The 24,169-nt window shown below is 44.7% G+C and overlaps 1 protein-coding gene across 12 annotated transcripts in view; it reads right to left on the minus strand.

Annotated features, from left to right (window-relative positions):
- Positions 1-24,169, minus strand: part of DLG2 (discs large MAGUK scaffold protein 2) — an 874,668-nt gene that overhangs the window by 771,793 nt on the left and 78,706 nt on the right. Inside the window, exon 1 of one of the 12 annotated variants that reach the window (XM_079973457.1) lies at positions 20,574-20,610. The exons of the other annotated variants lie outside the window; for them this stretch is intronic. Within the exon in view, the coding sequence (XP_079829583.1) occupies positions 20,574-20,601 (28 nt within the window). The 5' untranslated portion in view covers positions 20,602-20,610. Of the gene's footprint in view, positions 1-20,573; positions 20,611-24,169 lie in introns of those variants that run through there. 12 annotated transcript variants of the gene reach the window in all.

A 24,169-nucleotide genomic window follows, 5' to 3' on the forward strand; every position in this document is an offset into this window, starting at 1 on the left:
CCATCAGGCAATGGCTTTTTCCACCTGGTTTGACACGCCCTCCATCCGTAGGAACCTTTCCCAGACCATGCCTTTGAGAACAGCAAAACCAGCTGGGAAGAGAGCAAAGAGTTCAGGGATTTTTATTTTTAAATATTATAATTTGCGTGTCCTTGTTTCTCCATTTGATCCTTTTATATGGTTTTGTATGTTTTGTGCTATTTTATGCATTGTGACTTGCCATTATTTTTACTGATTATTGTTTATTGGAATTGTAAAGTGTAAAGTGTTTAATTATTATTTGCTGATATTTAATTTTAATGTTTACTATTCTAATGGATTATTGAATATTGCTTTATTTGATATAAGTTGTTTGTTTTAATATCCTGTTTATATTATGACTTTCTTCTCAGATTGTTCTTTGATCTCTGCTGTCTATTTTGTTGTTTCTTCAGCTTGTTAACTGTCTTGTGTATAATAATAGAGAAAGGCGGTACGCAAATTAAAAGCAAAATGAAATGAAATGAAACACGCACCATACATGGCAACTGTCCCTATTTGCCAGGGACATAAGAACATCCAGGATCTGACCCAGTGGCCCAACCATATGCCTGACCTGAGCACAATAACACTGTTTCCACTTCGGCTCTCCAGCACCTGGTATTCAGAGGCATACAGCATATGGAGGTTGTCGTACACAGCCCTCATGAACGCAATAGACCTCCTGGATCAGACCAAAGGTCCATCTAGCCCAGAACTCTGTTTTAACAGTGGTCCACCAGATGCCCATAGGAAGCCCACAAGCTGAACCTCAGCACAACAGCGCTCTTCCCTCTTGCAATGGTATTCAGAGGTCTAAGGTAAAGGGACCCCTGACCATTAGGTCTAGTCGTGGCCGACTCTGGGGTTGCGGCGCTCATCTCGCTTTATTGGCCGAGGGAGCCGGCGTACAGCTTCCGGGTCATGCGGCCAGCATGACTAAGCCGCTTCTGGCGAACCAGAGCAGTGCACGGAAACGCCATTTACCTTCCCGCCAGAGTGGTACCTATTTATCTACTTGCACTTTGTCATGCTTTTGAACTGCTAGGTGGGCAGGAGCAGGGACCGAGCAACGGGAGCTCACCCCTTCGCAGGGATTCAAACCACTGAACTTCTGATCGGCAAGTCCTCAGCTCTGTGGTTTAACCCACAGCGCCACCTGCGTCCCTTTATTCAGAGGTCTACTGCCTCCCAAAAATGGAGTTAAAACGTAAGTGTTACAAAAGTTGGGTGCCACCCCCACCCTCTGTCGAGCTGCAGCAAGATTCCAAGGGGTTCCAGGCACTCACCCAGGGTCTGTGGTCCTTTGGAGAATCGAGACAAGACAGAGACTTTCATGGCTTTCAGAAACATGGTCCATTCCCCTATTTACACCTTCAAGTCTGCATGGAGGGAGTCCAGATCATACAGCATGGTCATTTCAAGAGGGGCTTGGACCCCACAGCAGTGCAGCCCTGGAGTCCAGGGCTTTTCTCTCAGCCAGCCAGCCCAAATCTTTCTTCCTTCTTCTTCCCAGCAAACCTTGGCTCAACACTCTCTCTTCCTGTTACCTCACACCTAGTTCCCCTGGAAAACTTCCAAACACCCCACTCTCTATTCAAACCTCAGGGGCAAGTGGAGAGGGCAGTTTCTTTTATTGCCAGTGGCCCCCTGTATTGATCCTTCATGGCCCTAGCTTGGCCAGGTTCTTTTGCATAGACTAGCCCAGGAATTCCTCTGCTGGGTGACTTATCCTGACCTCAACTCAGCCAGCTGCGGCTCATCTGGTTGAGCCACAGCTGAGATGGGTTGAGGAAGTTGCACCGGTAGGGCTTGGGAGTTAACATTAGCTGAGCCTGGCTGAGCCAAAGATCCACTGCATCTTAAGCTGCTCATCCCAGGGGATTTTGTCGTAGGACTGCCCCCTTAGAAACCTAATAGGGAAGCAAGATCTGTTGCAGTGTTCATGCTGTGAGCACTTCCATCTTATGTTCATCCTGTGTATATATGACCATAAATCACAGAGACACCACAATCTCCAGTGACCTCCTTTCCAAACCCAAATTATGTGCTGGTGCCCCTGGAGTCCCTCATTGCACAGAGATTGAGGTGCACATAAAAAAAACACATTGTGTGAATCAAAGGCACCCAAAGAAAATTGAGAGGTTTTTAAAAAAACAAAAACAATGTTCCCATCTCCCTTTGTCTGTAGGATTGCCTTATTTATTTAGATCTCTGTAGAAATCTCATCATTTTAGTTAGTGAATGGAATCGCAACAGCCTGCAGAAACAAAAGTATTAGATTCTACAAACTAGGAAAACAATTTCGGCACCGAAGCAGAATGTGTAGCTGATTATTATTTTTATCTTGAAAAATAAAATAAAGAAAAACCGCCGCCAAACAATTTCCTACAGTCCACGCGAGATTGCACAAACATTCTAATGAGAGACGGGGAAGATAAAGAGATTGTTAATACCTTTGTAGCAGCAAAGAAGAGATAAATGGGAGGTAGTCAGACGAGGAGAGCACTGATGATTAAAGGGATTGGCAAACCAACTTTGGAGGAAAGATGAAAAGCACAGAATAATAAAGCTTTGCCCTTCCACACTGTCTCTCATTCCACAATCTCAGTGCACACAATATTAAGGAAAAAGTCGGATCCTGTCCCATTATTATCAGCTTTACAAGCAGGGACCACCAGGCGATCAAACCAGGTTCAATAACAATAGCAAAGGCCATGCTTTTTATCTTCTACACTAGGCACACAACAGTGTTCATAAGTTTCAGCTAGTCTCAGGATGCAGTTGTCTGGTTTTTAAAGAACAAACTTTTAGATTTATAAAACTATGTGTAGTGTGGAGAAAGAGCTGGGCTTACACATTCCCTGGGACTATGGGTGGAATGCCTTTGGGATAAATTTGCTATGTGAGCCAGATACTATTTTGTACTATTGGACTACAACTCCCATCATCCATGACCACTAGACATGCTAAATGAGGATGATGGAATCTAGCATGGGCTACAGGGCTTAAGTACACGCCAGGTAAATAGACAGATCACATTTAAAGCACATGGCTTCCCTGCAAAGAATCCTAAGAATTGTAGTTTACCCCCTCACAGAACTACAACTCCCAGCACCCAAAACAAACTACAGTTCCTAGATTCTTTTGGGGAAGTCACATGCTTTAAATGAGTGTATAGTGTACAACGTGTACTCAACCAGGTTCTCAGTCCCTTGCTTACAGGAGTGGGAGTCTGAAATCAACAGGTTTGCAACATGAAACAGCCAAATGGAAAATGCAGGGTGTGCATTTTCAGATTAGATCTGAGTGGTGATGAGATTCCTGACACTGTGAAGGGCCTCTGTTGCAGATGCCTGGGCCTCTGACGCTAGGACTTGTGTGCACCATTGAGAATGCTAATAGATTAAAGAATGTTCACAGCATCCCTGGATGCAGCAGAAGAAATTGCCTCTTTTCCCCACATGACAAAAGGTCTGTGATGCTTTCTGAGGACCATGCTTGGAGAAATTCCATTCTATACTCCCCCCGCTTACAGGCCATAACTTATAGGACAGGTGTTTTGCTGTTTCATCAGACTGTTGTCTCTTTGAACAGAGGATCAGAAAGATTTTTTGAGTGCAAAATAAATAAAAGGAGCAGGGACTAATCGAAACCATGGGCTTTATCCAGCTAAGTTATCCTCAGCATTGATCCACTGAAAGTTATGAACCTAAGTTAGTCTTGCCTATTGAAATATACTCAGAGTCACAAAGTGATTTCATGCTCTTTATTCAGCTCATAGTGGTGAGGAGGAATGGAAGTCCCCTCAAAGTATCTGCTTTATATATATTATTTACACAATGGGCTGCACATGATTGGCTAATTCCAGACTTCTCCTGTAGGCCAATCAGGTTGTGGATTCACTTCTATCTGGAGCTGGATTGGGTGGCTCCTGCCGACCAATCAGACTGCTGCATTCTGAATCCTATTGTTCTAGGACCAATCAGACTGCTGCATTTTGGATCCTATTGTTCTAGGACCAATCAGACTGCTGCAATTTGGATCCTATTCAACTCAGTACATAACACCTATAAACTTGAAGGTCCAGTTCTGGGCACCACAATTTAAGAAGGATATTGACAAGGTGTGCCGAGAAGGACTACCAAGATGATCAAGGGTCTGGAAACCAAGCCTTCCAGGGAACAGTTGAAAGAGCTGGGCATGTTTAGCCTGGCAAAGAGGAGACTGAGAGGAGGGATGATGATAGCCATCTTCAAATATTTGAAGGGCTGTCACATGAAAGATTTAGGAAGCTCATTTTCTCCTGCTCTGGAGGGTAGGACCCAAACCAATGGATTCAAGTTACAAGAAAGGAGATTCCAACTAAACGTCAGGAAGAACTTTCTGACAGTAAAAGCTGCTTGACAGTGGAACCGTCTCCCACAAGAGGTTGTGGACTCTCCTTCAACTCTTGTGATTCAACAAGTTAATAACCATGTGGCTAAAGTAGTGATATCAACGCTGGTAACAAAATCCCAGGCTGCACTCAAAGTGACTGGGGGAGGGGGAGTTTATTCAGAACAAAATCTGATCTTTGTATTTACCGTTTTTATTGCTATTATTCCAGAAGCTTAATCAACCATAAACTCAATTTTCCATAACACATCGAAGAATGGAAGCAATAGAGCATGAAATGGAAGTTGCATCACCCCTAAATCATGTGTAAACAGCTGCAAAGCTCCAGCCACTGTTACTACTGCTGCACACAGAACGGTGCATGATGTGTGTGTCTATAGCACACATACATATACTTTCTTATCCTTTCTTCACAGAAAAAAATGTGTCTTATTTCAACTTAATGGGATGCAGGTGGCGCTGTGGGTTAAAGCCTCAGCGCCTAGGGCTTGCCGATCGAAAGGTCGGCGGTTCGAATCCCTGCGGTGGGGTGCGCTCCCGCTGCTCGGTCCCAGCGCCTGCCAACCTAGCAGTTTGAAAGCACCTCCGGGTGCAAGTAGATAAATAGGGATCGCTTACCAGCGGGAAGGTAAACGGCGTTTCCGTGTGCGGCTCTGGCTCTGGCTCTGGCTCTGGCCAGAGCAGCGATGTCACGCTGGCCACGTGACCCGGAAGTGTCTCCGGACAGCGCTGGCCCCTGGCCTCTTAAGTGAGATGGGCTTAAGTGAGTCTGTCAAGACTGGCCCGTACGGGCAGGGGTACCTTTACCTTTACCTTCACCTATTTCAACTTAAGGAGCTTCCCATACGCATCCGGTTGGCCACTGTGAGAACAGGATGCAGGACAAGACGGGGCCACTGGCCTGATCCAGCAGCCTGTCCTTGCGTTATTTCTTCAAAGAACTCACGGCAGTAAAAAACTTCCCTGTGATGTAGTTTAGGCTGAAGGACAGTGATTAGCCAAAAGTTACCCAATCAGTTTTGAGGATGAGCGGAGATTTGAAACCAAGTCCCTCCACTATAGTCCCCATAATAGACAGAGGGGAAAGCTAAACATATTTGGAAGCTTTGTAGCCTCCACTTCTGACACCCTGTAATAGGTGTAATGGGTTCAATATACCGTGGTACCTCAGGTTAAGTACTTAATTCATTCCGGAGGTCCGTTCTTAACCTGAAACTGTTCTTAACCTGAAGCACCACTTTAGCTAATGGGGCCTCCTGCTGCCACCACGCCACCGGAGCACAATTTCTGTTCTCATCCTGAAGCAAAGTTCTTAACCTGAAGCACTATTTCTGGGTTAGCGGAGTCTGTAACCTGAAGCTTATGTAACCTGACGCGTATGTAACCCAAGGTACCACTGTACAAAGACAACAGTTAACTTGGAGGTTTGATTAAGCAGCGGTTACAACAAACTCAGGGACACGGGTGGCGCTATGGTCTAAACCACTGAGCCTAGGGCTTGCCAATCAGAAGGTCAGCAGTTTGAATCCCCGCAACGGGGTGAGCTCCTGTTGTTCAGTCCCAGCTCCTGCCAACCTAGCAGTTCAAAAGCACATCAAAGTGCAAGTAGATAAATAGGTACCGCTCCGGCGGGAAGGTAAATGGCGTTTCCGTGCACTGCTCTGGTTCACCAGAAGCGGCTTAGTCATGCTGCCACATGACCCGGAAAAACTGTCTGTGGACAAATGTTGGCTCCCTCAGCCAGTAAAGCGAGATGAGCGCCGCAACCCCAGAGTCGTTCGCGACTGGACTTAACTGTCTGAGGTCCTTTACCTTTACCTCACAGCAAACTCTCGTTTTATGCTGACTGCTTTCTCAGCCAGCCAGGCTCCTCATGCCTTTCTCTAAGGATCATCTTCAAACTCTCATCCCAATGTCTCTTGCGAAGAAATGTCTTCAAATTACAGTGGTACCTTGGACCAAAAGGTTCGGAAACCAAGGCTCGCTTGCAGCCAATTGGAAGCCGTATGTCACGGTCCTGTCTACGGGTGATTGAAATCCCGGCTGAGGATGTTGGAACCGGGGGCAAGATGGTGAGGTGGGAGCAGGAACGAGAATCTAGAAGTCAGACTGATGGAAGCGAAGGCTCAGAAAAAGTCCAATATGGAGGCCAAATGGCCGAAATATTGGAAAATCTTAGAACAAGAGGGAGATAAACTAAAATTGCAGAGCTTTGAAAAATTAAGAAACAAAGTGCGAGATTGGCTTCATTATTATCAAATAATGGAGGCATACAATTTGGACAAGAAAATTGGCTTCCAGGTGGAAAAATCAAAATTGGAAACAGAACTGTTAGATCCCAAAACTAAGATTCTGTCAAGAATGTATAACTTGCTGTTGAAATGGAATACTCAGGATGAAACGGTAAAATCTGCTATGTTTAAATGGGCACAAGATGTGGGTCACAACATTATGCTGGCTGACTGGGAACAGTTATGGACCACTGGTATGAAGTTCACGGCATGTAATGCCTTAAGAGAGAATATTATGAAAATGATATACAGGTGGTACATGACACCAGTCAAGCTTGCAAAAATATATCATTTGCCTGACAATAAATGTTGGAAATGAAAAGAGACTGAAGGTACATTTTTTCACCTTTGGTGGACGTGCCCAAGGATTAAGGCTTTCTGGGAGATGATGTATAATGAAATGAAAAAGGTATTTAAATATACCTTCCTGAAGAAACCAGAGGCCTTTCTCCTGGGCATGGTCGGCCAATTGGTGCTAAAGAAGGATAGAACTTTATTTATGTATGCAACAACAGCAGCAAGAATACTCATCGCAAAGTATTGGAAGACACAAGATCTACCCACCCGGGAAGAATGGCAGATGAAGGTGATGGAGTACATGGAATTGGCGGAAATGACTGGCAGAATCCGAAACCAGGGAGAAGAGTCGGTAGAAGAAGATTGGAAGAAATTTAAAGACTATTTACAGAAACACTGTAAAATTAAGGAATGGTAGAAGGATGTGGGAATGAAGTTATGTGGTTTTAGCAGTAATGTTATAGAATTAGGTAAAACTGGATCATGAATAGGTGAGAATGTAAAGTTATAATATTTTAAGATAAATTTTTAAGATAAAAGCAAAAATGGAAAGGATTTGCTGAAACTGCTAATTGAATTAGAACACAAAAAAGGGAGGTGTGAGGAGGTCAGGGAAACAAGTAAATGAAAGACAAGGCATGGAAAGTTTGAAATGTTTTTAATTGTTTTTATTTTTCTGTATTTTCTGTATTTTGTATCTTTCTTATTTTCTTTGTCTTTTTCATTTTTCTAACATTTTTGAAACCTTAATAAATATTATTTTTAAAAAAATAGATGTCAGGGGTCCAAGGGTCAAGAAGCAAGGAATCACAAAGTCAAGGGTCCAAGGATCAAGAAGCAGGGAGTCAGGAAGCCAAGGTCCGAGGATCAGGAAGCAAGAAGCCACACGCAGCAAGGCAGGAAACATATTGATGTGGCAAAGAGCCATAGGGAAATGCTGACCTTATATCCCTTCCCAGCTCTTGCCACCAAGTGCAGTGAGTTACCAAGCGGCCTCACCTGTGCGGCCGCACCTTGCCTCTCCAGAACAAACTTAGGAAGGCCCTAGTCCTGCGAAGCCCTACTGGTCACAGGCCTGGCTCCTGCACGCACTCCTGACACCGTGGAAGTCGAAACAGATGTTTGGCTTCCAAAGAATGTTCACAGACCGGAACACTCACTTCCAGGTTTGCGGCGTTCAGGAGCCAAAACGTTTGACTCGCAAGGCGTTCAGGATCCAAGGTACAACTGTACTACAGTCACCACACTCCCAACTCAGTGGATGTAAAGAAGGGGACTGGGGTTTCCTCCATGCAGTTCTTGTAGCTAAAACTAGGTGAAATTATAACAAGCAGGCAGAAACTTCACAGGTGAAGGCATTCCCAATATGGACAATAAGGGGGAGCTGAATCTGTTGAATTTCTGGCTGATAAGCACTAAATTTCAAATAAGAAATATTTTTACTAACAACAACAACATACACACAAGGGTGCTTCCAGAAATAGAACGTCAACAAGTGTTAGTGGTAATACATGCTGACCAAAAATGTTAGCCAACTCATTTAAAAAAAAAAAATTAAACCCAGAATTTCACTGTCATGGGACACACAGAGACCCCAATTGGATCCCTGCCACAGATCCACTTTCTGACAGAAATATAGGTTTAATATTATTTTGAATAATAAAATCTGCCCTTTCGCTGGTTAAAAAGCCAGTCCTAAGATTAATATGAGTTTGCCGGCCTGTCAGCAGCCAGAGATGAAGATAAATCACGTCAAGAAATTTAAAACCATTTCATTACTTCAAATTAAAAGGAAAGATTTGAAATGCAACCTTGGATGCACAAGGAAAATTACTGTGCATTCATCATCCCTAATAAATTATTGAGATGCTGTTTGATGGCTGGCAGTCACTGGAATAGGGATGAGGAACAGCATCCTGAAAACTCAATTTCCTACTAATTAAATGCTTTCATAATGAAGACGTGCTAATGTACCTGCATTTCTGACACCTCCTAAAGGGTCTGTTTGCTCTGCCTAACAACAGCTATCAAAATACTCCTCTGATTAACAGGAAACAATCAAGACGCAAAACACAACTGCAGGGGTTGCAGTCAGTATGGTCAGAAGTGCAAAATCGCCAGCTCTGTAAAGATAGCAGTCGTTGGTTTAAGGCACTGGCACAAAAGGTCTCGGTAAATATCAGAAATCTACAAGCACATGAAAGTGTGCTTCCTGCTCGGTTCCTGTTTGCACTGGCTCAGCTTCTCCTACATTGAACACACTCCTTTAAACATGCCCACATTTCACTGGATATCAGGGCTGGACGCTCTCCCTCCCAACCACGCTGAACATAGGAGAGGTGCAAAGAGCTTCTCTCTGGGAGCAACTATATTTGTGTTTGGTCAGGTGCCTTTTCCCATCTCGGGGGCAGCTGATGGGGGAATGTGCCTGTGCCATTTTCTGGGCCCAGCTGGTTTTCTCTTCTTTCTTTGCGGCAGCCGTTGTGTGCATGAGGCTATTGGCAGGATATGCCATAAATTGAATACCCTCCAACATTTCTCCGATGCTGTGGGTTAAACCACAGAGCCTAGGACTTGCTGACCAGAAGGTCAGCGGTTCGAATCCCCGCGACGGGGTGAGCTCCTGTTGATGGTTCCTGCTTCTGCCAGCCTAGCAGTTCGAAAGCACGTCAAAAGTGCAAGTAGATAAATAGGTCCCGCTCTGGCGGGAAGGTAAACGGCGTTTCCGTGCACTGCTCTGGTTCGCCAGAAGCAGCTTAGTTGTGCAGGCCACATCACCCAGAAGCTGTATGCCGGCTCCCTCGGCCAATAAAGCGAGATGAGCACTGCAACCCCGACTGGACCACGACTGGACCTAATGGTCAGGGGTCCCTTTACCTTTACCTAGGGGAAAGCAGGACATTCCGGGGATCAAACCAGGACAGCTTCTGTAAATCCAGGACTGTCCCTGGAAAATAGGGACACTTGGGACTCAGCTAGAATGGTAAAGAAAAAGCGATTTACGTGTGTTCTATATGCGGTATAACACTGTGCTGCCAGATGGCGCTGTGGAGCCCTGTTTATCTCTGCCTGTTTTCCCTGTTTAATTTACAACGCGATTAACTGAAATGGTTCTTTGACATGTCTAGATCCAGCCCTGGAGGGTCTGAAATTTATGCTTGGTGAAGGACCAATGCTCAGTGCTGGAGCATTTCATTTGCAGGCAGAGGGTCCTGGGTACAGCATCTCTGGGTAGGTCTGGGAGAGAATCCTGCCATCTTGCAGGTCTTTTCCCACCTGGCCTGGGAGGGGAGGGCCCAGACTGACTCCAACTACAAAAAGCTGAGGCTGCTGAACGGACTCTTGGGCTGGGATGTTGTTTAAGGTTCTTTGTTGCTGTTAGCAATATTAATTTTTTGTGTCTGTATCTTTAGATCTTATAATTATTTACGTGGAAATGGTTCAGTCATGATTGTGAACTTTTGGGTGTTTTTATTTATTGTTTATGGCTACTGTCAGGGAACTGCCATCAGCTCAGAGGCGAGAGGTGGAAGGGCAGTCGTGTTATAGGGAACCTCCAAAGATCTTGTGAAGCAGTTCCTCCTCTGGGGAGGAGGAAAGCCCCACCTCCAGTGGAGAGGAGGTGGTGGGACCAGGGGATTCTAGGGAGAGCCTCAACACCGAGCGTGAGCAAACAGGAGAGGAGGGAAGTACCCCTTTGCCAGCGCCCATTTTGTGCAGTAGGTTTTGGTGCAAGGGAGAGGCGGAGAAGGTTGGGGGTCACGCGACTGTTATGTTGGAGGAGGTACAAGGACTGACCACTCCCAGATTCTGCTAGTGATTGAGCCAGACATGAACTTGCGACACTCTTCACTGTAAATAGTTTGCACTAAGAATAAAGCCTGGAAAAGACAGGTCGGAGTCTTGCCTGTTTGCTCTCGAGCAACCACATCAGCATCTGACAGCTACTTTTGCTCTGTTTGTAATATGTAGATCTTTTCACGTTGTAAGTTTTAACCAGTCTATTTTTCTAAAAAAAGAGGTACCGGAGCTCACCACGAACACTTCTCTTGTTCTCTTATAATGGCAACGGCACCCACCTGAGAGGTGCCGGAACTGAGTTTTACGTATGAAAAGGATGCATACAAATTAAAGGATGGTGATTATGGTAGTGGTATTTCATGCCACGCTCCCCACAGCTGCTTTCTCAAAATTTCCAACTGTTTATGGATCACAGTGTGACTTATGGCTCGCAGTGCACAAATTGCACAAATCCTCTTGTAAGACAGGGATAAATCATGTGTGCAAATCATGCATCCAATTCATGATATGAGCTACGAACACAACACAGTTAGAGTGCAAAAATATGGTATTGAAAAACTGAACTAATGGGAGGGTACCAAACACTCTGCTTCCATGAAGTACCGGTCAGCCTATATCCAGACCTGATGACCCATCAGCCTGCCAGGCAACTTGCCAATGTTTTGCCAACAGTTAATTTTTTAATAAAGCCGGTTCTCCTTTTCTGAACCCCTGAGGATGTTTTGATTGGTTCACACATTAACTTGACTGACAGAGCAAAGGTATGTCCATTAATGGGGTGTCTATCATCTGAGTGGACACTCTGAAACATTTTTGGGAGGGAGGTTTGTTTTTAAAAAGTGAGAAGCCCATTCTTTTCAACTTCCTTCCCCAAATGTAAGAGCTTTATGGGCAGAACACAACATTACACTAAATGACAAGTGAGAAATCCTCCTCTATAGATATCTTGCCTTGTCAGTCTAGTGGTTGTGGGGAGAGAAAGAGAACTACAGTCTTGATGCCCTGAGGAAAAGCCCCCGAGAGTTTCACACACTTTACCCGTGAACAATATATTTTTAGCACAACGTCCGCAAGGCAGATAGCAGCACTCAGTGAAGGTTGTTGTGGTTTTTTCCCCCTCAGCAAGACTCCAGCTGTCAATTTAAGATTCTGAGTGACTGGCGGTTTTCTGCCGGTCTTGCCGAGTTAGAACCAGGGGTGAGGAATCCAGAGAAATTGATAGGAAACATATAAAAAATTGATAGAACGGAGCTTTCCACTCACATGTAATGAAGTTGTGGAATTGTTAATGAGGCTCGGGGTGTTTGCCAGCCTAGAAATATATAAGGTGTGAGTGAATATGTGAAGACTCTTCCCTTGGGACAGACAATCAGATTGGATGACTTGTTGACCCTTGATTCTAGTGGGACGTGGGTGGCGCTGTGGGCTAAATACTGAGCCTCTTGGGCTTGCTGAACTGAAGGTTGGTAGTTCGAATCCACGCTATGGGGTAGGCTCCCGTTGCTCTGACCCAGCTCCTCCCAACCTAGGAGTTCAAAAGCACACCAGTGCAAGTAGATAAATAGGTACCACTGTGGCGGGAAGGTAAACAGTGTTTCCATGCACTCTGGTTTCTGTCACAGTGTTCCATTGCGCAAGAAGTGGTTTAGTCATAATGACCACATGACCCGGAAAGCTGTCTGTGGACAAACGCCGGCTCCCTTGGCCTAAAAGCGAGATGAGCGCCGCAACCACATAGTCGCCTTTGACTGGACTTAACTGTCCAGGGGTCCTTTACCTTACCTTTTTACCTTCTAGTGAGCTACAGCCCTAATGTGTGACTCCTCATCAAGGCTGTATGCACACACAACTCTGCATAGTTCTCCATATGTGCAGAGATCGCATAGAAAAACAATTAAGTATGTGCAACATGAGGTTATGAAAGGAGAGCAGGTGCAATTCTATTCCCATACAGTTCATTCTAGATACAGTCATACCTCATGTTATGTTTGCTTCAGGTTGTGTCCAGCAGCGACCCGGAAGTACCGGAAAGGGTTACTTCCGGGTTTCGCCACACGCACATGCACAGACGCGCAAAATGACCGCACGCGCAGAAGCGGCGAAGCGTGACCTGTGCATGCGCAGACACACAGACGCAGTTTGCGTTCTTTTCAGGTTGCAAACAGGCCTCCGGAACGGATCCCATTCGCAACCAGAGGTACCACTGTATGTGTAAATAAGAACATAAGGAGGGTCTGTTGGGTCAGGCCAATGACCCATCTAGGCTACAGTCACACTATACATCTAAAACACTATGATACTACTTTAAATAGTCATGGCTTCTCCCAAAAGGATTCTGGGAGCTGTAGTTTGTTAAGGCTGCTGAGAGCTGTTAGGAGGCTTCTATTCCCCTCACAGAGCTACAATTCCAAGAGTTCTCTGGGAAGAGGGATCTCTTCTTCTTCTTCTTCTTCTTCTTCTTCTTCTTCTTCTTCTTCTTCTTCTTCTTTATTCTTCATCATATTTATATACCACCCTTCAGCAAAAGATTTCAGGGCAGTTCACAAGATAAAAATGCAAGGTAAAAGCACAAATAAACAGTTAAAACAAAAACAATAAAACAATAACCCCCCCCCCACACACACACACACAAATATTATTTAAAGGCTTTAGAATATTAATCAGCCAAAGACCTGGTTGAAGAGGAATGTTTGCACCTGGTGCCTAAAGATATATAATGAAGGTGCCAGGCAAACCTCCCTGGGGAGAGCATTCCACAGATGGGGAGCCACCACAGAAAAGGCCCTGTTCTCATGTTGCCACCCTCCAGACCTCTCATGGAGGAGGCACATAAAGATGGGTCTTAGAGGAATATGGCAGAGTCTGGGTTGGTTTATATGGAGAGAGGCAGTCCTTGAGGTATTGAGGTCCTGAGCCATTGACTGTCAAGCCACTCTGAGGTCTGTAGCTCTGAGAAGGGGGTCTCCTCATAGCATTCTCCCCATTTGATTCCAAGCAGCTGGTATTCACAGGCTTACTGCCTCTGACAGGATCAATTCCTGCACTTACCAGCTAGTAAGCAAAGGATTCGATGCTGCTGCTTCAGGGGGCGGGAAATTAGGTGACAGAAACAAGAGAACATGCTGCTAAGGCGAAAGTTCCAAATTCGCTCGTTATTCTGAAACACGGCAGCAGCAGATACTTTATAATTTTGTCAGCTCTTGTCGCTCAAATAAGCCTTTAAAACTTCAGCACAAGATTGCTTATAAATCATGCGTCTCCCCCCGCCACAAGCCCGCCACATAATAAATGCCACACGAGCTACAAGCTATCAAAACTCTCCATTAAATATATTCTGACAGCGTTTCAGTTCTGCCCAGTTGAACAATATCAATGTTTTGTCTACAATATATTACTTAGAGCCCGTGATCCTTCTGCTACGCGGTACATTCATCAGGGAAGGTTGCACTCCAGGAGAGGAGGGGGGAAACAGATCACTCGTGGGCGAGAGGAACACTACAGCAGATGCTCTCATCATCCTTCATCGGCAAAGAGCAACACTGATCCATCATAAGTTCAGGTTGGCCCATCCATTTCATTAAGACACAATCAATTTTAAAAAAAAAATAAATAGGACTGGCACCTGATTTATTCCACCACTCCCATTAATCAGCTAATAAATAAATCTTACCCATCTGAACTGCTGTGTGAACTAAATGTTCAAAACTTAGGAATATACAAATATAAGAACTTAAGAAGAAGCTATGGCACTGTCAGGGACTGTGCTGAGGAGAGCTGCACTGAAGAGGAATGGTCTCAGGATCCTGAATCTTCCCGGGAGCAGGAGGACAGTACAGTCAAACCTCTTCTTACGTCCGCCTCCACTTGCATCCATTTTGTCCAACATCTGTGGCAAACCCGGAAGTAACCGACGGGTTTGCCACCATTTGCACATGCGCAGGAGCGACAATTGCCATTTGCGCATGTGCCTGCACACCTCTCCCAGTGACCCGTTTCGACCTCCAGACGGTCCTCCAGAACGGATTATGGTCGCAGGTAGAGGTTCCACTGTATAGATTTGGAACAGCGGTTTGCAGAGGGACATAGTTCAGAAGGCAGAAGCTTGGAAATACTGGGTGGAGAAGAAGCACTGGGAGAGAGAGAGTTAACAGATTCACTGTCTCTGGACAGATCCTGAAGCTGAGGCTCCAATACTTTGGCCACCTCATGAGAAGAGAAGACTCTCTGGAAAAGACCCTGATGTTGGGAAAGATGGAGGGCACAAGGAGAAGGGGATGACAGAGGACGAGATGGTTGGACAGTGTTCTCAAAGCTACCAGCATGAGTTTGACCAAACTGTGGGAGGCAGTGGAAGACAGGAGTGCCTGGCGTGCTTGGGTCCATGGGGTCACGAAGAGTCGGACACGACTAAACAACAAGTATTTCATGGAGACATTGTTGTATTTTGCATAATTGGCAAAAGATAACATTTTTCATAATCTAGGACTCTGATCATTTTGGTGTGTTGCTGGATTTTTCTGTCATTTGCACACCATAAGTCTTTGGAATCGGCTTTCCTCTTTTTTTTATTTAAGTGTTTAAGATCCAGAAAACTATGTGGCTGGCACAGATCATTACATCATTATATTTTTACTTATTTATTTGCTTTAACACAACCGAGGCTGGTCGTACACAATTACAGGGTTAAGTGTGTGCGGAAAAAGCCCAGCCGGAATTCCTTTTTTTTTTTTTTTTTTTTTCAATTACCGGAAGAATGATAGTTCTTCCCTTCAAGTTCTGGTTTGATTTTGCTAATCACTTGCTCAACGGCAGCATTTTAAATTAAGCTCATTATAAGGTAGGAGCCTTTTGCTGAGATCCCTCTGCTGAGCTAAGATGGCTCATTCCATTCCAACAGCTGCTAATTAATCCATCATTAGCTGGGCCCGAAACTTGCGATTCTGTTTATTTAAATGATGGCTAATGTGAACTTCGCCCATTGGGGGCAGCAGGTTAAATGTCAATTTAATGAGCATGTGTTAGTTATCGCCCACCGTGGTTGAAACGCCACTGGTACATTGGCAGCACATGGCAGGGAGGGGAACCGACTCCTTTGTCCTAAGAAGCCAAAATCGCATCCCCAATCTGTTTCTTCTCTCCTTATTAACTGCACTGTCCCAGTGGGAGCCTTTTAGGAAGGGAGGGGTTAGGAGAGGAGGCAGAAGGAGTAATCACCTCAATTAAGCCAGGTAAAAGCACCAATAAAGGCTTATCAATTAAGCAGCGGATTCATTATAGTCGCTAGTAAACCTCCGCTTCCGCTGGCAGTCGGCGCAAGGGCTGGTTTCCAACACACTGCATCAAGACGTTGAGCTCCACGGGACCAGCTGCAGAATTGTAATAGACCTTAAAATAATTGCCTTCTTTGCAATCCATCATAAGGATTTTCACAGGGTTGCCAGGATGCCCCTGCGCATATGGTTGCAAACTTACGCTTAAAAAAAAAAATTGGTCAGTGGGCACTGCCAAAGATGGGTCAAAAGTTGGAGCCAGACATAATATTGAATATGATAGATGGTTAAGACTATGGAATTGAAGTTTAACGTTTGCAGCATGTGTTACCTTAAAGGAAAATGTAATGAAAATGATCTACAGACAGTACTTAACACGGAAAAGTTGGCTAAAATGTATAGGATGAGTAACGTTGGAAATCTAAAGAGAAGGATGGAGATTTATATCATACGCGGTGGACATGTGACAAGGTAAGATCATTTTGGGAATTGATCTACAATGAATTGAAAAATATGCTCAAATATACCTTCCCCAAAAAGCCAGAAGCATTTTTGCTGGGCTTGATGGGAGAGGAAATAGCAAAGGCAGATTGAAGACTATTTATGTACACCACAACTGCTGCGAGAACTTTATTAGCCCAAAAGTGGAAGTTACAGGAATTAACGATGATGGAGGAGTGGCAGACAAAGATGATGGACTATGTGCAACTGGCAAAACTGACCTGCAGAGTTTGAAACCAGGACGCACTAAAATTCCAAAGAGACTGGAGTAAATTCATTGACTATATAAATAATAACTGTAGTGAGGCATCTAATCATAAGCTTGCATTTTTATTAAAGCTTATATGTTTAATCAGGGCTTGTATTTTAAAAATGAGCTTAAAATATTTTATGCCAGGCAGAAGAGCAGCTGCCTAGAAGAACCTTGGCAATGTTTTACTCCTAGACAAGGGGCCCCCCTGATTTATAGCAGAAAACAATTCTCAAAGTCGTAAAAAGGGAATTACAGGCTGACAGCCAAGGTTACACTGACCCTACAAATTAAGGGTTGATAAATAGTAAAATGAGCCATATCTTCTTCCTAAGGTTAAAAAGGTCAAGAGCAGTGAAAAAGCATCTAGCTGGCAGAAAGAGAACATTTTCTGGGAAGTCTTTTCTAAAGCTGTTTCTTTCTTAAACTAAGATCCTTTTAAGATTTCTTTTCCTTTTAAAAGGTTGTTTATGTATTAAATATATTAGTTTAAATATAATTATGCAAAGGATTTAAGAAATGCTAGATTCTTATTTCATATAGTTGTAAGAGTTGTAACTATCCTGAAATTAAGTCAGCCACCACCACCCCCCCTTGCCAGACAGGAGACGCCATCGAGCACTCCTGATATATGGTTGTCAGGCCTTTTGTTTAGAAACCTTCAGATGAAGGAGATCTCTCAATGTTGATGTGAACTCAAAATCCTTGACATATGCTTAAGATAAAAATTCAAGATTAATCATCTGTTTTGGAAGGCAATAGGGCAAGGAGGGCAAGAGGTGAGCTGGTAATTAAGATTCCTTGTTGAGACACATGTAAGATATATTACTACTTATTTGTCATTTATAGATAGAAGAATATATAGCTTTTTGATTCCCATAAAAGGGCAAGAAGGAAATGGGTGTATCTTTTGTGATTGGTTCTAGCAAACAGCCAATAGGAATTTTAACCAGGCTGATTGGACAGAGGCAGCCACAGGAGGAGCAAGGGGGCTGGATTAAGGAAATATAAGTGCTGGCCAGAATGGCAAGAGGCCAGGCCAGAGCTTGGTAACCATATACCACTGTGCCTCATATTTATTTGTCTGACAAATAAATTACTATTTTAATTTCTCTATTGCTGCGTTGAATATTTCATTCCAGCTAAGCGTTAACCACAAGCAGGGTGCTACACTAGCAGGGTGAAGACACTAGCAGGACTGAAATGAATCCTACAATGTGGACTTTATAAAATAAGATTAAACTGTGAGATATAGATTTGAAAAGGGAAAGCTTGTTGGCGGGATGGAGGGAAGTCGTAAGCTCGGCAAAGCAGTAGGGAATGAGATTGGGAGGCATATATTGGAAATTATTGTTTATTGTTTAAAGTGAAAGTTTAATAAAAATTATATTTATTAAAAAAAGTTGGAGCCAAAGGGTGTTTTGGTAGCGCAAGAGGATCTCGCCCATTTTGCTTTTATCATTTCCCCAGTTTTCATTTCAGTTTGCGGCAGCAGTTTGTGAATTTTTAAAAGTCCTTAAAGAAATTTATCAGCGTATTGCAAATTATTCACACTTTTTTGTGGGCAGCTTTGCCCAATATAATGCAGTCTTGTGTGCTGATTTCAATAAAAGGTGCATTTTTGTGTCCACTTTAGTATATGCACATTTCTTGGCTGAAGAACTGCATCTCGAAATTTGGGAAATGTGCAAATTTTGAAGGATTGCCAGGTTTTGGGGCACGCCTTGTTATGGAAAATGCAAAGTTGGTAGATCTGCCTTTAAAGGTGAATTGAACCGAATTTCTCCCAAGAGGCAGCCTAGTGGGATCAATAAGAGCAGGGTAGAGAAGTATTTTCAGCCCTGGGCCTACAGTCTTTCTTGGGCAAACTTCCGAGGGCCAGTAGCTGGGTAGCACAGTGCTCTGGTTGGCTGTGTGGTTCTGAGGGAGTGTTCCTCTGTATGTTTAATTGATTCTCTCACCACTATGTACAAGGCCTGACAAGCTCTCTGTTTCCATCTCCTCAAGACTGTGCACTGCTTTTGTGCAGTTTTGCTAAGTAAAGTGTAACCAGCCCCTTTCTCTTGGGACTCTGTCTGCATTGTTTAACTGACTTTGCTTTAAAAAATAATAATCCATGGCTGCCTTAGGAGTTGTGCACCAAGCTGGAAACAAACAGGTTTAACTTTTTCGCACCCTTGTACCTGTAGAACGGGGGGGGGGGGAAACTCCCTCAGCTCAATGCCTGGCACAGTAGCCAGGAAATAGTTAGCAGTCTTTAATGGGCGAGATTATAGGCTTATTACAGAGGTGTTGAAAATGGCTTGCATTTGGTGGTTGTGGCAAAAAGTTGAGCCAAGGCTAACTTCAAAACTGGGCAGCTGCGGCTGCTGCTCAGGAGAATATTTAGGCCTGTTGGTTTGAAGCAACACTGGATTTGGTCCTCCACGCAGCTGCAGGTTCTGCCTGGTGATGACATTGTGAACAAATGTGTCCAGCTGCTGTCAGTAAAACAGCAGTTGCCATCCTCCTCAAGGGAGAGGCCGATTTCAGCTGCATGTATAAAGCACCTTCTGTTCGCCACAGTCTAAGAACGCGTGTGGTGTTACTCTTGAGAGCTTCCAAATGTTAATGATTTCCTCTTCTACGAAACTGCATGGCTGTAGCACATGGCTACAGTGGTACCTCAGGTTACAGACGCTTCAGGTTACATACGCTTCAGGTTACAGACTCCGCTAACCCAGAAATATTACCTCGGGTTAAGAACTTTGCTTCAGGATGAGAACAGAAATCGTGCTCTGGCGGCGCGGCGGCAGCAGGAGGCCCCATTAGCTAAAGTGGTGCTTCAGGTTAAGAACAGTTTCAGGTTAAGAACAGACCTCAGGAACGAATTAAGTTCTTAACCCAAGATACCCACATCACCCCTGGCTTGTAAGTTAGGCTGAGAGATAGCAACCAGTTGGCCTAAATCACCTAGTAAGCTTTGTGGCTTTCCTCCCACCACAGAGAGGTGAAAATTTCATTGGGCTCGTGGTTGGAGGTAGATTTAAACTTCCTTTGCCACACACTGCAGCCCTGATCCTGCTTCTCCCAGCCCCAGGACACACACCCTCCTCAGTCGCACCCTCCTTGAGTATTTTTGCCTGGCAGTAAAGTTTCCTAGAATTCTGATGACATTTCTTGCTTACCTGGGTGGAACACAGGGAGACAGGTGTGTGCAAAAATAAAATTTATACCCATTGCTCCACCCACAGTTTCTTCAGGCCCTGCCCAGCACTAGCGTGTGGCCCCCATAAGGTTTCTCAGAAGTGAATGCGGCCCTCAAATCCCTGATTTAATGTCATGCCCAGTTTACCTTTGAGATAACTGTTTTTGTTAATCCAAAAGAAGGCATGTGATGTTTTGTTCTAGTACAAAAGAACAACAAATGGTGCATTTACTAATCACATTCCATGCAACGCGACACAGACAAGACGTGCATTAAAAACAACGGAGCCACTTCCACTCGTGACCTTCTTTTCTAATTAAGGATTTAGTTTAAGACATTCAGCTTCCATAATGGCGCTCTTGAAAGCGGGATCTTGTTAGCAAAGTTCCCTTAGCAGCCACAGAAGAGGCAAACTGTCTGAGCAAATCGAACAGCACCTGGCTCTCTGTGGATTCAAATCAGATTAATAATATCCTTGTTCCCCATGAGTTAGCATTGCTTGGCTTCATGGTTCTCTTCCCCATACCGGACGCAATCAGAAAGTAAATTAAGGCACTTACAGTGAACCAAAACTTCCCGTGTTTCCATGGAAATGTTCCTAAGGCTCAGCTCTAAGTTAACCGGGCTGCTAAATACAAATCCCTTTGTTGCCAGCGAGTCCTTTTCCAGTGCAACCCCCACTCCCCCAGGGGCTGCCTCCTGTGTTTGCACCAACATGCTCAGTAACCTTCCACCCTGCAGAATGTGTCTTCATGACAGCTGATGTCCAGTTCCACTTTGCAGGCTCGCTCAGATCTTGAGTAGCAATCTTGAACAGAAAGCAACCGTGCGTGTTTAGGTTTGTTTCTGTATGTGTACATACTCTCTTCCCTTGGACCAGCATGGAGATGATAGATGATAGATTAGATAGATAGATAGATAGATAGATAGATAGATAGATAGTAGGTAGGTAGTAGGTAGGTAGGTAGGTAGATAGATAGATAGATAGATAGATAGATAGATAGATAGATAGATAGATAGATAGACATAGACAGATGGTAGATAGATAGATAATAGATAGGTAGATAGATAGATAGATAGATAGATAGATAGATAGATGATAGAGATGATAGATAGATAGATAGATAGATAGATAGATAGATAGATAGATAGATGATAGATAGATGATAGATAGACAGATGGTAGGTAGATAGATGATAGATAGATAGATAGATGATAGATAGATAGATAGATAGATAGATAGATAGATAGATAGATAGATAGATGATAGATAGATAGATAGATAGATAGATAGATAGATATAGATAGATAGATACAGATACATAGATGATAGATAGATTGATAGATGATAGATAGATAGATAGATAGATAGATAGATAGATAGATGATAGATTCAAGAAAATAATATAGCAGAACTGTGTTTCCCAAACTTGTTCTTCCCCACAGAGCACTTGAAAATTGCTGGTCATTCCCCCACCCCCGCCCATTGCAGGAACTGTAACGTGCTGTGCTAGGTTGCTGAATGGGTTTGTTACGGAAGAGCACCAAATCAGCTTTAATTAGGCAGCCAGGTAAATGTGATGGAATCCCACCCAAACAAAGCTGCACCCTGGAAGCACCTGATGTTATGCACGGACCCAGTGTCTGAGTGGTGAGAGGTTTCAGGGGCCCTAGCAAGTATCTTGGGCTGGGCTTCCTTGGAATGAAGGTCACAACTTGCTGGGATCTCCTGGCAGCAGAAGGACCTGTAGCTCAGTGGTAGAGCACCTGCTTTGCATGCAGAAGGTCCCAGGTTTGAGAACCAGCATCACTGAGCTGTTGCCAGTCAGTGTAGACAACCCTGAGCTACATGGGCCAATGGTCTGACTTAGTATAAGGCAGCTTCCGGTGGCATTTCTCTGCTATGAGATTTATAGCAGGGGTGGGGAGCCTCCAACCTGCAGGGAAAACATGACTTGGCAGGGGCTTCCCCAATGGGAGCCTTATAGTGCATTGGGAAGAGAAAGCAGGCTTTGACTTTACCTCCCAGGTGAGGCCTGTCGGATTGGGTGGAAGGGAGGAAGCCCAACAGTAGGTGGAGCCAGAGCCAATGGTAGACAGAGCCAACTTATGGAGTCATAGAATCGGAGGGAACCCAAGATACATCTACTCCAACCCCCTGCAATGCAGGAATCTCAGCTAACGCATTCAGGACAGATGGCCATCCAACCATTGCTTAGATACCTCCAAGGAAGGAGAGTCCACCACTTCCCGAGGGAGACTATTTTCCACTGCCAAACAGCTTCAGAAAGTCCTTCTTGATGTTGAGTCGTAATCTCCTCTCTTGGAATGCGAATCCACTGGTTCGGGTCCTACCTTCCGGAGCAGGAGAAACCAAGCTCATATGATTCTGGTTCTGGTTCCTAACCTTCTCCTTGCTGAGTTCTACATGGGCAGCACTGAGAGTAAGGAGGAAACTGACAGGCAGCACCACTTCCTGGCTGGTTGTAAGCAAGAAGGTTGGAGGGGCTGGCTGAAGGCGGGCTGAGGTTGTTGATGTTAGGATCTAGTTTCGTTCCTTCAGAACAGGTGTGTGGAGTTGTTGTATGTCACATGTCTGTTTACTTCCAGTGCAGTCTTCTGGGAACTTCTGTCGTATATAGCTTTTGCCTATGCTGTTTGCTTGGACACGAAGGAAAGCAGACATGTTTTTCCTTTGTCCTGATGCTGAATAAATGCTTGTAAATATGCTTACATATGCCTCTGTCCGGGACGCGGGTGGCGTTGTGGGTTAAACCACAGGGCCTAGGACTTGCCGATCAGAAGGTCGGCGGTTCAAATCCCTGCGACGGGGTGAGCTCCCGTTGCTCGGTCCCTGCTCCTGCCAACCTAGCAGTTCGAAAGCACGTCAAGTGCAAGTAGATAAATAGGTACCACTCCAGCGGGAAGGTAAATGGCGTTTCTGTGCACTGCTCTGGTTCACCAGAAGTGGCTTAATCATGCTGGCCACATGACCCGGAAGCTGTACACCAGCTCCCTCGGCCAATAAAGCGAGATGAGCGCCGCAACCCCAGAGTCAGTCACGACTGGACCTAATGGTCAGGGGTCCCTTTACCTTATGTCTCTGTCCACTACTTCTGTTGCAAAGAGTTCTTATCTCTGCTAGCTTGCGTGCTCAGTCTCTAAATGTCTCTGAGGCTTGAGTCGCAGTTTTGATGCTGTTCCGAAAACCAGAGTTTGCCCGGCTGCCGGCTGGTGGGCTGGAGCCAGCTAGGGGCCTGCCAATTGCCCCCGTCTCGCCGGACGCATCCCAACAGTTGGGACAGTGCCCCTTTCACCCTGACAGATGAACCTCTGCTCACCTTTTTGAGTTCTCTGGAGGCAAGTGCCCTGTGCTGATATTTAGAATCCAGATCATAGTCTGCAACCTTCCCTGTTAGTTGACAGCGTGTTGCTTTGGGGCAGAAGAAGAAGAAAGGAGAGAAGGAAGGCTACTGAAGGTATTTTGATATTGCTAAAGGGAAACGTCAAATGCCTTCACAGCTGCCAGGTCAGCCGTTTACCAATGTGGATTTACAAATATTATTTTTCATTCCAGTTTATCCCGCATTGCAAGGCAGCAGACAGCTGGCGACTCCAGGCTGGGGGCCAGATCCCTTTTACATGACTCCTGGGGGTGTTCCGCATGGCGTGCTCCTGTTACAAGGCCAGGCTGTGCTTGCTCTCAGAGGAAGGGCCCACGCTCTGAAGATCTGCAAATGATGCACAAGGCATCACAATGCATGCAACTTGAAAAGAAGAAAATCGCCTAGGTCTGCTCATTTTCCATCACTGACTGTGCCCCTACTTGCTATGGGGAAAAGGAGCGAAGATCTATGCAGGACTTGCTGACAACAACCGCAGCCACTGAAAGTTCTGCCTAGTGCCCTACCTTGCTCTCAAGGTTTTCCCAACTTGGCATGAACAACTGTTGGTTCAGCTTGTTTTTTTTTTTTTTTAAATAAAATATTTATTATGATTTTACGGCTCCCCTTTGAGGAAATCTTGCAGCGTTTGGGACTTTTTAGTTTAGAGAGAAGACAATTAACAGGTGGCACGATACGAGTTGAAGGAATTATGTGCGGCATGGATAAAGTGGACAGAGGGAAGTTTTTCTCTTGCTCTCATGATGCTAGAT

Source organism: Podarcis cretensis (genome assembly GCF_951804945.1).
Source record: "Podarcis cretensis genome assembly, chromosome: 4".
Lineage (NCBI taxonomy): Eukaryota > Metazoa > Chordata > Lepidosauria > Squamata > Lacertidae > Podarcis > Podarcis cretensis.